Source organism: Falco naumanni, chromosome 7 (genome assembly GCF_017639655.2).
Source record: "Falco naumanni isolate bFalNau1 chromosome 7, bFalNau1.pat, whole genome shotgun sequence".
Classification (NCBI taxonomy): domain Eukaryota; kingdom Metazoa; phylum Chordata; class Aves; order Falconiformes; family Falconidae; genus Falco; species Falco naumanni.
Genome location: NC_054060.1, coordinates 11,574,284 through 11,588,356, shown reverse-complemented (window position 1 = coordinate 11,588,356; position 14,073 = coordinate 11,574,284). Strand labels below are relative to the sequence as shown.

The 14,073-nt window shown below is 47.0% G+C and overlaps 1 protein-coding gene across 3 annotated transcripts in view; it reads left to right on the top strand.

The window, feature by feature from the left end:
• Positions 1-14,073, top strand: part of NTRK3 (neurotrophic receptor tyrosine kinase 3) — a 217,933-nt gene that overhangs the window by 68,149 nt on the left and 135,711 nt on the right. For all 3 annotated transcript variants that reach the window (XM_040601974.1, XM_040601977.1, XM_040601976.1), the window contains exons 8-11: positions 681-977; positions 4,431-4,454; positions 5,239-5,309; positions 7,077-7,179. In XM_040601974.1, coding sequence (XP_040457908.1) covers positions 681-977; positions 4,431-4,454; positions 5,239-5,309; positions 7,077-7,179 — 495 coding nt within the window. The remainder of the gene's footprint in view (positions 1-680; positions 978-4,430; positions 4,455-5,238; positions 5,310-7,076; positions 7,180-14,073) is intronic.

Here is a 14,073-nt window from a genome sequence, read left to right as displayed (position 1 = left end):
GGGGTTTCAGAAGCAATGGCAGAGCAACATTTGAATTATTGGGGTGTCCCAGTGGGAAGACGATGCATATGCAATAAATTGCAGGTGGAGTCTCTGCTTTTCTTTTCCCTCTCCCACTCTACTCCCTTTAATTAAAACACCCCTGGAGGGTGTTCGGCGAGCAAGAACTCCTTTGGGATAGTCAGGCAGTCAAAAACCCCCAAGGACAGGCAGTTACTGAGGGATGTTTGCTTCCACAGCTATGCAATCCGGAGTTGCTCAGTGCGACTGGAGAGCTCCCATGGGCACCTTGCACATGTGTAATATAACAGTGCTATGCCTTGGTGCCCTTAATGGGGACAGGCGGCCTCCCCATGATCCTGGGGGGGAAGGAGAGCAGCGGTAGGCGTGCGGACTGGGCAACTCCAAGCTTAACTGTTTCTGGACTGGTGAAGGGGAGCATCCATGTTGTTAATTTGTACCCTTGTTCAGAAGCCCAAGAGAGCTGGCTATGGTTCAGATCTCCTTTCCAGGGAGCATTATTGTGATTTAGCCCTGCTTCATTGCAGGCATCCATGGGAAGAATAGAAGGAACAAGTGGTTTTGGAGGTTGTGTTTTCAATAACCTTAACTTCCATGGTGCACAGAGACATCATGTGGGTGGAGGTGTGCTGTGAGCCTGCCATGTTTCTCTCCGCTAGATCCCCCTCGCATCCTAACTCTGGAGGAGCCGGTGCTACACTTGGAGCACTGCATTGCATTTGCAGTGCATGGGAACCCAGCTCCCACCCTTCACTGGCTGCACAATGGCCAGGTCCTCCGGGAGACAGAGATCATCCACATGGAGTTTTACCAACAAGGGGAAGTGTCTGAGGGTTGCCTGCTCTTCAACAAACCCACTCACTACAACAATGGCAACTACACGATTGTGGCCACCAACCAGCTGGGCTCAGCCAACCAAACCATCAAAGGACACTTCCTTGAAAAACCCTTTCCAGGTAGGATATTCAGTTTATTTCGATAGGGTTGCTTGCAAATCAAAGGTCTTACTATGGTCCCATCGGTAATCCTTGCACCTAGACAAGGCTTTGACAACTCAAGTTGGCTTTTGTCTGAGCAGCAGGTTGGAAGAGGTGACCTCCAGAGGCCTCTTCTGACCAGTGTGATTCTCCTACTCCATTGTGCTTTGGTGTTGTAATGCAGAGAGAGACTGATTTAGATATTTTTGTTGTGTAATGTATTCTGCAGTTTTTGGGGTTTTTTTTTTTAGATCTTCAGGAATTTCAGTGGGAATAGGATGTACATTTGGTCAGTTATATTGGATCTGATCTGGTGTGCCCCAAAAAGGTTGCCCAATTTTTTTTGAGCGAAAGTGTTCTTCTATGTGGCTGCCAGTTATAAGCTAAAGAAAGCCCTTTGAAGTGATGCAGCTCTTCCCTGTTTTTCTTCTAGCTTGCATTTGTGAAATGATTAAAGCTGGATGCAGCAGTGTCAGGATTGTTTTCTTTCTGAATATAACATGTGCAATCCCAGAATGACAGGTCTACAAAAGATGCAATGGCTCAATTAGTTGCTTTGCATCAGTTTGCTGGGATTTCTTACCCGATTGTTTGGAATTCCATGTTGTATTCCCTAGTGGTTCAGGGTTTAACTGAAGGGGAATAAAAAAGAAGGGGGAAAAAAAAAAAAAAGCATTTGAGGACATGAAGATCCAGCTCTGGGGACTACAGTAGAGACTTTTGTGGTGATCTGCCTGCTGTATAGGAGCATGGAGGGTCTTGGTCTGCTCTCCGGCATTGCAACACCATGCTGGCCATCACGGAGTTAAGGTCTGTGCAAGCTGCTGCCTTTGCCTTCAGGAATGATGCCATGAGAAAGTGGCAGCTCTAAATTGGCCCCTGCAGCCCAAGAAAATCCAGCAAAATAGGGCGTTTGCTAAATATAGAAAAATACCAACGGTACTCTCATTTATTATTTATATCACACCATATATGTACACAGAGTTTTCCCGCAGGTCAGATATCATAAATGCAAACCCAAATCTCTGCCTTGAAGATCTGACAATTGAACAAATGAGCTGATATGGAAAGGAGTGGAAAATTTGCATTCTGGCTTCAAGGATGATGCCCTGTTTGGCTATCTGACCTATTTATGTTTCCTTCTGTCAGGGCAGAAGAGCAGCTTATCAAATGTAGGTGGGTGAGGAGAGGTGTGCAGGTCTGCAGTCTCAGCTCTGTCAGGTTCCACCTTTGTGACTCAATTTCCCCATCTGTGAAACGGGGGCAGCTCTTAAGTAGGTGCTGGACCTCCAGAAAAGGGGGCAGATCTGCTGTTCTAGAGAGCTGGTTTTGGAAGTGGATCTGTGCTGTGGTGTGACGTGGGAAGGCACGTTGATGTTTGAAGATCCTTTTGTGTCAGAGGCTCTGGGAGAATGGGATGGTGTGAAATATGTAAAATATTGCCCTTGTGAGTGCATCTTCACCCACGCCTTGTGTGCCGTGTTGGTGTGGAGTACTTTCTGACCCCGAACCATCTCTCAGCAGGAACTGACTAGTTTCTTTTATTTCTTCTGATCCAAAGTCCCAAGCCATTGCTCACCCTGGCAGACCCTGTCAGCCCAATGCAGGATGTAATTTACTTTCCTTGAAGTTCGTTGCTCCGTCCAGTACCACAGCTGACATTAACATTCAATGCAGCTGACGTTTATAATTTCCCATTTGAAGGTGGATTCCTCCAGAAAATGCCACAAATTGACGGTTCCCCAGGGTGGTTCATTCAAGAAGCTTATTGCCTATAGCTATTCACACATGCAAGGGTTTTGCTGTCACTGCCCAGGATGAGATTATTAGTCTTTAATGAAAATGCAGTGCCTGGAAGGCTTCCTATCAGCATAGAAAAGAACCCGTGACCATGTTTTTTTAGAAACCCCTGGTCCGCAACCTCTCGTTGGTACTGTGCCAGATTGTGCTTTCCAGGATGAGAGGCAAAAGGTGCTGCTAGAAGCTGGATGGGAGCTGTGCCCCATGCCATATCCTGCTGTTCTGTGATGATGTGGCTCCAGAAGCCAGGGCAGTGGCTCCCAGGGCAGATTTGTCATATCCTGATAAAAATCTCATTGCATGTTGTCATTGGCATCTCTATCATAAGCTACCACCTCCTTACTTAATACACAAAGGTTAATGTACCTACCTCCCCTGTGATGAGTGTTCAACTCTTTGAGAACTTCTCAGAGAACTCAAATTGGCTGAAATTTCTTGTCTGTGTTTTATACTTTTAAAAATAGGGTTTAATGGGAAAAACGTTTTGTTGGTTTCTGCTGAATTTCCTTAGTCCAGTGGAGAAAAATAAAGGGAAAATGTAGAAGCAGCAAGAGTTTTACAACTGGACTCTGTCTGCTTTAATAGTGAAATAGTCTCCAAATGAAATATTTGTTCCTCTTTTATCCCTCCACACCCCCCAGCCTTGCTAGAAAAAGCCAAGGAAAGTTACTTTTCTGCTTGACTTGAAAGAAAAATATTTTTTCAGGTTTTTCTCCCCTGGTTTGGAAAGCTGTGTTTGTCACCCGGGGGTTGTTTTACACTTCCCTTCCAAACCTTACCCATACTTCAGTGTGAACGTTTCAGCATCCTTCCAGGAGCCCTCTGCCAGCAAAGCTGTGTAAACTCCAGTTAATATCAGGCTCAATTTCTTACATGGGCAAGTGAATGGAAAGCTGACGTTATTCTCATGCTATGTAAACTGAGTGTCACCGAGAGCTTTAGACTTCATTGTCTGGGGCCTCGGCCACCTCTGGCGCTGAAGGAGCTTTACTGGAGCAGTCGAGAGGCTGACAGCAGGGACTGGTGGTGTTGCCTCGGCAAGAGGCAGCTCTAGGACAGCCACAATCTCCATGTCCAGTTCAGACGTTATTAGCTTTTATGCGTGGCTCAAACAGAGGTCAGAGGATGTCACATCTGTCCCCTGGCCCCAAGCTGGGCTCTCGTCCCTGGGAGCTGGTCCTCATCCTCGAAGGACTTTGTCCTTGGGTGAACACTGCCATGTAAGGCAAAATCTGCTCCTTTCCCCTCCACCTCGGTCCTGCTGAGCCCTGTGTGTCTGTCGAGCAAGCTCGCCTGCTGAAAGCAGGATCGTTTAACTACCATTCAAAGGTTTGGTTAGCATGCTGCTAATTGTTCTCCATTTTCACTTGCAGTAGCATCCCTCCCCTCCTGTTGCAGCCCATGGCCCTGCACAGTTGCTTACCCCTGTGTTCTCTATCCTGACCTCCAGCATATCCTGCTGACACATGTGCTGCAGTTTCAAGTTACAGTTGCTAGACAGGACAAACTAGGAAGAGTTGGTTTCCTGGGCTCTTTGGGGTGGTGGGGTGTCTCTAAGGTGGGTTGGGAGTGAGACCACTTCTGTGGTTGCTGTGCTGTTAACTGTTTTGCTTCTCTTTGTCCTTTCCACAGAGAGTACAGACAACTTTGTCTCAAGTAAGTGTCTCCTCCTCCTTTGTGTATGGTGGGTGTTTTGTTTCTGTGGTTTCCTGTGCTCTTCTGACTTATGGGCTCCTGGAGGAAACATCAGAAAGCCAAAAGCAAATTGGCAGAGACTGCACAAAGTCCTGGCTTACCCATACGTGAGCAAGATGGCTGGGGAGCTTTTGATCAGCTGGGTAGTCAATTTCTAGAGCTCAGGAGATGCTCATTTCCCTGTAGTGATGTCCTGAAGAAGGTCCTAGTGGAAATGATGGTTGGTTGTGGTGCAGCAGAAGGGGTCTTAACTAGATGCAGGCTGGCCAGTCCCCAAAGCAGTTGTGTGTCATGGCCCGTTGACAACATGCTCTCTAGTGTGGATTGAGATGAGAAGCAGGGCTTGATTTCTGTGATTCCCCAACAGATTCTCACCGCGCACCCCCCCCCCCCAGTAACTGTTTCTTTGGATCAAGTTCTGCTGGAGTCAGTCTTGTGTTTTGACCCTACCTAGCCCAGTAGATTTCTGAAAACTCCAGGAGATGGATGGATGGAGGCCATCCAGGCACCCAAGTGTTTCTCATTTGTAAAGTTGGAGTGACATCAGTGTTTTCCTGATCTGTGTTTTCTCTGCCGATGTGCACAGGGAACTCTCTGATGGTTGATTTTGGAGCCTTCTGAAACAAAGTGAGAACCTCTGTTAGGGGTGAGCTGCCTCGCGTTAGGTCAGGCATCGGGGGTATGCTAGTGCCTTGGGAGTCCCGTGGGAGCCACGTTGAATCTTCTGTCTTTGTTTTGGTTTCAGTTGGTGATTATGAAGTGAGTCCCACCCCGCCGATCACTGTGACCCACAAACCAGAGGAGGACACTTTTGGGGTGAGTCCTGTCCTCTTCTCTACAAAACTGTTTTGCATGCACTACTTGTTATTGATGACTCAGTATTTACACTCCTGTGCTGTTCTGAGATGTTCGCAAGGAAAAAATCTTCCTTTATGACTCAAGTCAACAATCAGAAGGATTTTGTGGCTTGTGTCAGGCAAGTAAAATACTGACATGAACCATCTGATCCTCTTGGGTCTGCAGTGGAACTAGGGAGCTCTTTGAAAATAAGGGATCCTGTGAAGTTGCTGCTTGAAGGGTCAGAAATTCTCACTCTAAAGAAGTAGCACCCAGAGAACAAACAAACAGGCAACTGTGTGTTTCAGACCATTATTGATCTGTTAAGTTTAGCCCTGTGAGGGACTCGGATTTAGCTTGGTTCAGTTCTGTCAGTGCCAGTTCGCCCTCTCTCCTGCTCTGCAGGGCATGACAAAAATGAAAAAGAAAAGAAAGCCTACAGCTTATCAGATCTCAACATTGTCTGTCTTCTGCAGAATCCAGGTAGAAAAAGGAAAAAAATATGAATGTGTGTATAAGTATTGGGGGAAAAAAATAGCATGTTACACAATTGCTCTGATTCTCTGAAAGTTTTAATATCTTGAAACATGCCAGGTGTTAACGGAATGGACAAAACCCAATCCACCTTGGTTTCAGTTCTCATCCAGCTGAAAATCTCCTGTAACTGAAGTGAAAGCTTTGAACAGTGAGACTCGAGTAATAACGTGCACTGATTATTAAATATAAAGCACAAAAAACAAGCTGAAGGATCAAATAAAAAATGTAAAAATTTCATAGCTAATGTATTGAGGGCAGGAAAAGGGTTGCAAAATGAAATTACTTTTTCTTGGTTAAATGATGTATTTTCTATTATAGCAGAATACAGTTTTGTAAAAGGAAGTGAAGTCTAAATGCATCACAAGACCCAGTACAGGAGAACAATTGGACAAATGCCAAAGAAATTGTTGTTTACATCAATGCAATAAAAGTATCTCGAGCAAAGGCTTGAAGGAATAAATATTCATAAATATTAAAATAAGCCTGGGATTGTAAACCCTTTAGGGGAAGAAGTTTTTCTTTCCTCTGCTTGTACACTTACACAGTGGAACCATGGTTCCAGTGAAGGACTTTGGACACTGTTGTAGTATAAATATTTACTATGAAAAATTACAATAAATAGGGAACCACTGGAGGCTTTTGGAAAACCAAATGTTTTAGGGGGGAAAAAACCCTCAGTTCTGCTTATTTTCTTCTGTTTTCATTTTGTGGTGTGTTATTTTCCCTCATTCTTTGTCCTGAGGGATGTTTGGATGGAGACAGAGTTGGTCTTTCTAAAGAATTTTCTGCTGCTCCTGTGTGTTCCCAGCTCAGGTTAGTATAGCTTTAGTGTTGTGACATTGTGGCATCACCACTGTGCCAGAAACGGAGGCTCGTGATGCGGTGCAGCGAAGGGAGAGCCCAGATACTGGAGCAGAGGTGGTCCTTCCCTGCAGATACACGGAGTGAGAGACTGGGCGGAACTGGTCCCAGAACAGCATTGCTGACAGGGCAATCCCAGACTTCCCAGTCCTGCAAAAACAGCCTGTGATGCTTCCAAGCTGTGCTAGAGCCCTTTTGCTTTAGCTTGTATTTTCCTCCACAGCTGATATCCACGGGGCTGCAGCAGATGGTGTGAGCCTACAGAAAGGTTAACTGGGCAAGGAGGTGCTGCATTTCCAGTCTAGACTCCTAAATTCCTTTGTCTTGACTAAGGCTTTTTCCTTTCAGGTTTCCATAGCGGTTGGGCTGGCAGCTTTTGCTTGTGTCCTCTTGGTCGTCCTCTTTATTATGATCAACAAGTATGGCCGGCGGTCCAAGTTTGGGATGAAAGGTACGTGCAGTTGCTTTCCTCTAGCAGGAGGCACCTTCCAGGATTGCCCGGCTCTTATAGCACACGTGGAAAGGTGTTGTGGTTTTATTCCTACATTATCTGTATTGGTGCAAAACCTTCTAAAGGGAATGGTGTCCAGCCCTCTTCTGTTTGTTGAGAGAGTGATGGAGACATCCAGGCTGGTGGTTCTCACCTGTATGTCCTGCTGGGCAGAAGTATGCATGTGTTTTCCTGATCAGCACGTAACTGCATCTACAGGTTGCTCAGAAGAGCTTTGAGCCTGCTTCTTCCAGCCACGTGTTGAGGGAGTTGTACTCAGGAGAGCATGTTCCGGGATGAAGTCTTGTCTGCGGACTTGATGATGCATGGCTTTCCCCTTGCGTCGCACTGGGTGCAGAGTGCGGGGTGTGAAGGGGGAACAGAAGGATGTGAAATTGGTTTGGGTTCTGCTGGAAAGGCAGATGTACCCATCTTGTGCCTGTCTGTAAGACTGAGATGCTGCTGTAACTTTGTAAGGTCCATGCCGGGAAAGCAATTGCTGATCTGTCTGTCAGTGATGTGGAAGGTCTCTTTCTGTTGCCTCTCTGTTGGAAAGTTTCTCCCTCTGCATCGTGAATAACCACTTTAGGAGATATTTCAAGTGTCCTTGGTAGTGATTGGAAAGCAAGAAAGCATCTGATGTTTGCCAGGCAGAACTGGTGTCTCTGTCCTACCAACACCAGTGCTGTGATGTGATAAAGCTAATGCAAGAAGAAAGTAGATGACATTGTGCCATCTGCTTTTTGTGACTCGGCTGGTATCTCCAGTTGGGCAGCGTTGGTGGTGCCCAGTGAAGTCTGGAGGAAGAGCCTTCACATGACAAAGTAGTTCCCAGTCTAATTGCTGGCTCATGCACACACTGGTCGAAGCCAGGCTTTGCCAACACGAGCTTCTTCTGAGGCTCCTGAGTTGCAGCCTATTTCCTGGCCTTGCAGGGTTCTGTGTTGCAGGGCAGGTTGATAGGTTTGGGAACACTTCTTGTGGTTGCCTCCAGGCTTTGTTTGCTTCACGGAGATGTTTCCTGAGTGGGTCCAGATGGGATTCTGGCTGGAGTTTCCCCTGTGCATCCTATGGAGATAGAAGACAGGACGTTTAATTAAATAGTGAATCTTCTACACCAGCTTAGCAATATTTAGTCCATATGTCCAATGATAAGAACCATCTGGTAGGGTGTACTGACTGGTGGGTGGAGTAGAGGAATGGAAGACACGGTTCCTGGGATCAATTCCCAGCTCTTCTACTGACTCACTTGATGTCCGTAGGCAATTAGCTGTCTTAACCTCTGTCTCTGCTTTAATTTCCCCATCTGTAAAATTGGGATGTTACGTGCCTTCTGGAGGGATTTGTTAGAACACTTTGGAAGTGCTTGGGCACTTGCCACTGATGGGGCTTAGAGATACGAATATAAAAAGGAAAAGTAACTTCTGATTGTAGTGGAAGAATCAAAGAAGAGTTAACCTCATGTGGGTAACCAGTCTCTGTGAACAGACGTGTGTGTGTTCAGAGGTGTTTGGGTAAGTGTGTTAGTGGATATTCTGCATTCCCAGAAACCAGAGGGGTGCTCTGATGGGCCCTTGTGTGTGCAGTTTTTGGGAGGCAAAAACATTTAACCAGAAAAGCCTGCTTTCCTCCTCCTCCTCCTTGTGCTGTATTTGTTCCAGTTCTGGTATGGAACCACAACATCAAAAAGTTTCTAAAACTTTTATTGATATTTCTTGGAGAGATGAAGTTGTGTCAGAAATTAAATGGATCTTTAAAACCAGGGACACAGTTCTTGAATGAGTCACAAGCGTCACAGGCAGCACCGTGGGCAGCTGACCCATACTGCCTAAGCTCTGCTCCCCGTCAGAGGCTGCAGAGCCTCCTGCCCTGTGGACAGTCTCCCTGGCATGTGGCTGTCCCCACTCTGACCCCTTTGCTTTCCCCCAGCATCTCTTCTACCAACACTTTTGTCTTTAGCCATAGTGCCATTGTCAACTGCCACGCCACCATGCTTTGCATCTTTAGCCGGTATCTCCCTTCTTTGCATCCAGCTCGTTACCAAACCTCACCACATTTTCTTCCACAACACAAACGCAATTCTTACATTCACCTGCACCAGCTGGGATGTTATTTGGTACCCTGGCTACGGTCTGCCCGGGCAGCTGCAGCTGACTTATTTCTCACCCCCACAAGAGATGTCACGGTTCCTTCCACACTTTCCAAAATGTGGTTTCTAAGCTTTCTTTCCCTGCTGCTCAGCAGGCCAATGAGTCCAGAGGACTTGCTCTCTCCTTAAGTTGCTTTGGGGTCTCAGCTGAGCTGTTGCAGATGGTCCCAGTCTGGCAGTGATACCCTGAAGCCTGTGTTTGTTCTGCGTGTGCTGGATGTCTCTTTCCGTGGTGCCTCCTCTTTGAGTTCGCTAATGGGCTACTGTTCCTTTCCTTCGCCCTGGGGGCTGCCTGTTCATGGGGTGATGCCCTTGTACAAATCATCAAATCACTTTACTGAGTGGTCCTGAGCTGCTTGTCCAGGGGCTCATATACAGGTTCTGCCTTATTCTGACACCTTGTATGGGACAGCACAGCTGACAACCACCTCCAAATGTCCTTTAGCTGGCACTGTCCTCTGGGTCCCTCATCAGATAATTCTTGGGCAGGAGCCATCCTGTATGGCACCCAGCATGCTACCATTTACTGAGGAAAAAAAATCCAAACCCCGAGGCTTTTTGGGAAAGTGCATCATTCCCTGAATCAGGAGCTGTTCATCACCGCTTGATATGTTGCCACTTGTTGAAAACCCAGCTTGGCAGGCCTGCAGGAGCAGGTTTTTCCTGTTGTTTTTGTCATGGACGCAGAACACTGTGTGCTCATGTTGGACACGTTACCCGAAGCACCTCTCGAGTCAATCTGAGCACATCTTTTTTCCTTCTGCGTCTCCTAGTGTTAAGCAGATGGTTTATCTTCTAGAGAGAGAGAGAGGTGAACTTGAACTGACAAGGTTGAATGTGACATTAGGCTGGAAAAACCCTCTGGGCCAGCCTGCTGCGTTGCCCACCAGTCTTAAAAGCAGACTAATGGGCTACCAAGTGTCCGATATTCCAGCTGCCTTTGCTGAAAAGAAAGTCACTGTGTCTTGGCGTACACGTGCTGGGGGACGACTACGAGAGGATGGTGTGTCCACATTTATGGTTTGTCTACATTTGTCCTCTTCTGGCTGATATCAGACCCTCAGAGCATTGCACGAGAGTCCTGGCAGATCTGCAGCTGTGGTAACGACCCGGCTACTGATACAGCTGACGGTGAAGCTGTAGAAAAGCCTGTGCTGCCCAGCGCGCTGTCGACGGGCTGGAGCGGTGGCATCCACAAAAGCTCTTTGTGAAGGGGGCTCCGATGTGCTGTGCTCCCGGCTCTGTGGCATCCCTCGGTTGAGCTCACAGGGGCTGGCCGTGTGCCACCCCCCTCGCCTTCCCCTGCTCCCTCTGGAGAGGGCATTCATTAACACGGGGTGGCAGAGGTCAGCTCCCCTTTCTTGGCCGCCTGTCGGCTTTGGCTCCTGTAGCTGGGGGTAGGGGGTGGGGGCTGCAGCAGCTGGTGGGGGGGCTGGGAGATCACTGGAGCTGGGGTGGCGGAGGCGGCAGGAGAATGGCAGACAAAGCGCCTTTTTGTGAAACGTGGCGTTGTGTGGGTGACATGGAGGCAGTGGCGAGGAAACCGCTGGGAAAAGGGAATGTGAAAACTGAGACGCGCTGAAGTCGCAGCAATGGGCTGCGACTGCTTGCTGAAGGGTGATGTATCCAGAGGGGTAGCTGAGAGGCTTTTTAAAGCCTTGTATTAGTGTGGGAACAATAATAGGATCTTGCAGTGCAAGTAATTGGAAGTCGGGGCTCTTTGGTTTACTGCCATGGCTCAGGGGAGTGGGTTTTACAGGTGGGATAGACTGCATGGGAGTAAGGAGCCCGGCATCCCGCTCCCAGTTGTTGCTTGCTTTGGGCTCGGTGTCCCACATTCCCTGGCTGCCCGCCGGAGGTGGAGGGTTTACACCTCACCTTCTGGGGTCAGGCTTGTCACCGCAAGCCTTGTAAACCCACGTATTCCGATCAAAGTTTAATCCCAGAAGATGACAGGAAATGAAATTTCATAAGATAATAAAAAACCCACACATAACTCCCGGGACTAACAAAAATGAAATTTCATAAAACAATAATAACGGCACAGAAAAGTCCTGGGACTAACAAAATGTTTGGATGGCACAGTGATGGAGGCCGTGTAAATGCTTAGGTTGATGGGCTGAAATATATGCTCCTTTTCTTTGTTTTCTGTTACGTTTGCAAGTGCCTAGGGATAAAGAATGTGTGCTTGTGCATATTTGTGTGATGTATTCCTGGTGCCACACAGCTTAAAAAACAAAACAATACCAAACAAAAACCACCAAAAAAACCCCAAAAGAAACAAACTGAGTTTGCTGAGATATGGGGAGAAAGATGCTAGAGAAAATCCAGACAAGAGCACTTGTCATTTTGCTGAGATGAGCTGTTTCCCAGGCTCTGAGATTAAAAACTACTTGCATTCTCTAAACAAGGTTTTCTTCCTTGGGTGGAGACAGTGCCAGCTAATGGTTCAGACTTGGTTGCAGTTGGCAAAGAGTAGATTGCTTTTTAATCTGATTTCCTAAACAAATAAGGTGTGTGATCATGCTGCCTGTCTGCACACATGCAAGCGTGTATGTGCAGCTCTGCCTGCTCATTTTTTCCCTTTCTCTGCTGCGGCTTTTGGATCTGCTGGCCAGTTCCACCCAGAGGAGATGGGGGAAGGACTTCAGGATGCCTTTACAGGCATCATGTAAATAGGGAGGCTAAACAGGATGACAACTTGGGTGATGCCCCACTGATGGAAATGCTTTGAGCCTTTCTGGGCATTGGAGAACCCGTATGGAAGTGAAGCCTCAGATAGAATAACAAAACACAGGGGAGCAGGCTTTCACGGGGTGTGCTGTGGTGGGTGATGTGTATATCTGTATACAGGCACATGCATATTTTCTCTCTGAATAGGCAGAAACAACAAGGAGGTTGGGGAGAGACGAAAGAACAGTAAATAAATACTGCCCACGCTTTCTGTAGTTTGAGGAATCGCATTGCTATCGGTTCATTTGGTACTTTTTCTATTAGCCCTGATCAAAGTGCTGGCACTGCTGATGTGCCTGTGGATGTCAGAAGTACTTGCAGAGCTGTTCCATTGTAATTCAACATTAGTTAATAGGTACTTAAGGTAAAGTGGTTGCCTATTTGATTATGATTGGGGGTTATTAACATTTTTTTCCATAAACAGATGGTAACTGTCCACTGAGTCGATTGCAGAACAATTCCAGGGTTTCTGATTCAAGAGGACCAGCTCCTGCAAAGATATCGTGTGTGCCTGGCTTTTTGCTTTTGTTGATTTGTTTTTTTGTTTCTCTCTCTTTTTTTTTTTTTCCCTTCCCTCTTTTATCGTGCAATTATCGCTGCAGTTTTAAAGGGGGGAAAAATAATATACAAGAGCCATGGCCTACTTTTCAGGTGAGGCTTCATTCTGACCCACGTTGCCTTGGCCAAGAGTGGCTATAGTCATGCACTGGTTGTTTTTCCCTGATTATTTGTTTGCAGTTGTATAGGCATGAGCAAGCACTCTGCAGCTTGGAGAGCCTGCACCTTAAGGGTTAGTTGCTCAGGAAAAATCTGTGATCAGGGCCCTTTCATTTCATCCTCCTGGGAGCCTGCCATGTAGAGGGAGAAGGAAGAAAGAGAGAGCAAAGTAACATCAGCCAGCCTGGCACGGCTACAGGAGAGAAACAGCCATACATTAAAAGCCATGGCTAACCATGGGGGCTCAGGGATGTATGGTGAGCCATACTAACGAGCTGGAAATGGGAACTGATTGCTGTTGTTTTCGTTGAGCTCGGGTGTGTGAAGCCCAGAGCCCAGCCGTGCCGACGGGCTAAGCCTCCCGAAGGGCCATGGACAGAGCAACTGTGAGGGGGCTGTTGGAGGTCGGAGCTTTTCCTTGCTGGTATCCTTCTGTTTGTTTGAAAAGCCCCTTGATGTACTTCTGACTCTCGATATTACCTGGTTTTATTTGCCTGGGAAGTGGATTGAAAGGGCATGTGGTTTCACTGGGGCTTCATTCTATAAATGCCTGTTTATACTCTGCTGAAGTGCAAGTTGTGCTATTTATTTATTTATTTAGTGCCTTCGAGGTGATAAAGCATAAAGCTCCTTGAACTGCTAAGTTCCTCGCCCTCTGCTAAGCCGTGCAGTCCGTAAATGGTATGGTGACAGCAAGAGAAAGCTGCTGTGCAGCCCTGGGCTCCTTGGCAAACCTTCCAGAGATCTCACCTCTCCCTTGAGATGCTGTGACAAGGCACCTGCTTCTGCATCTCTGCAAAGGCAGATCTGCTCTCATGCTGGGAGTTAATGCTCACACCCCTTGTTCTTCGGTCCCAGGTGGTGTTAGTCTGGTGAAGGCTTGGAAAGATGGGGTGGTGATGTCCTTGTTGCTGTCTGAAGGAGCAAGGAGCCACCCTTGGCTTCAGAGACACATCAAATGACCCTGAAGGAGAAATGGTTAGCAGATGATCAGGCTTTATTTAGATCTAGAAATAAACCATTTTCCCACTCCCAGAAGCATTACTAGGTTATTTATAAAGGAAACATAAAGTGCACTGACCAGCCATTATCTATTTCAGTTGCTTTTACAAAACCAAGGTGTCTATTTTAGGCAACTACTAAAAGCAGTTAAAAAAAGTCAGATCAGTAGTTTTCAGGTGACCCGAGAGGCCCCAAGCCTCCTTCATGCCACGTTTCTGCAGGCTCTTCCTCCACACACATGGGTCTCCCTTGCT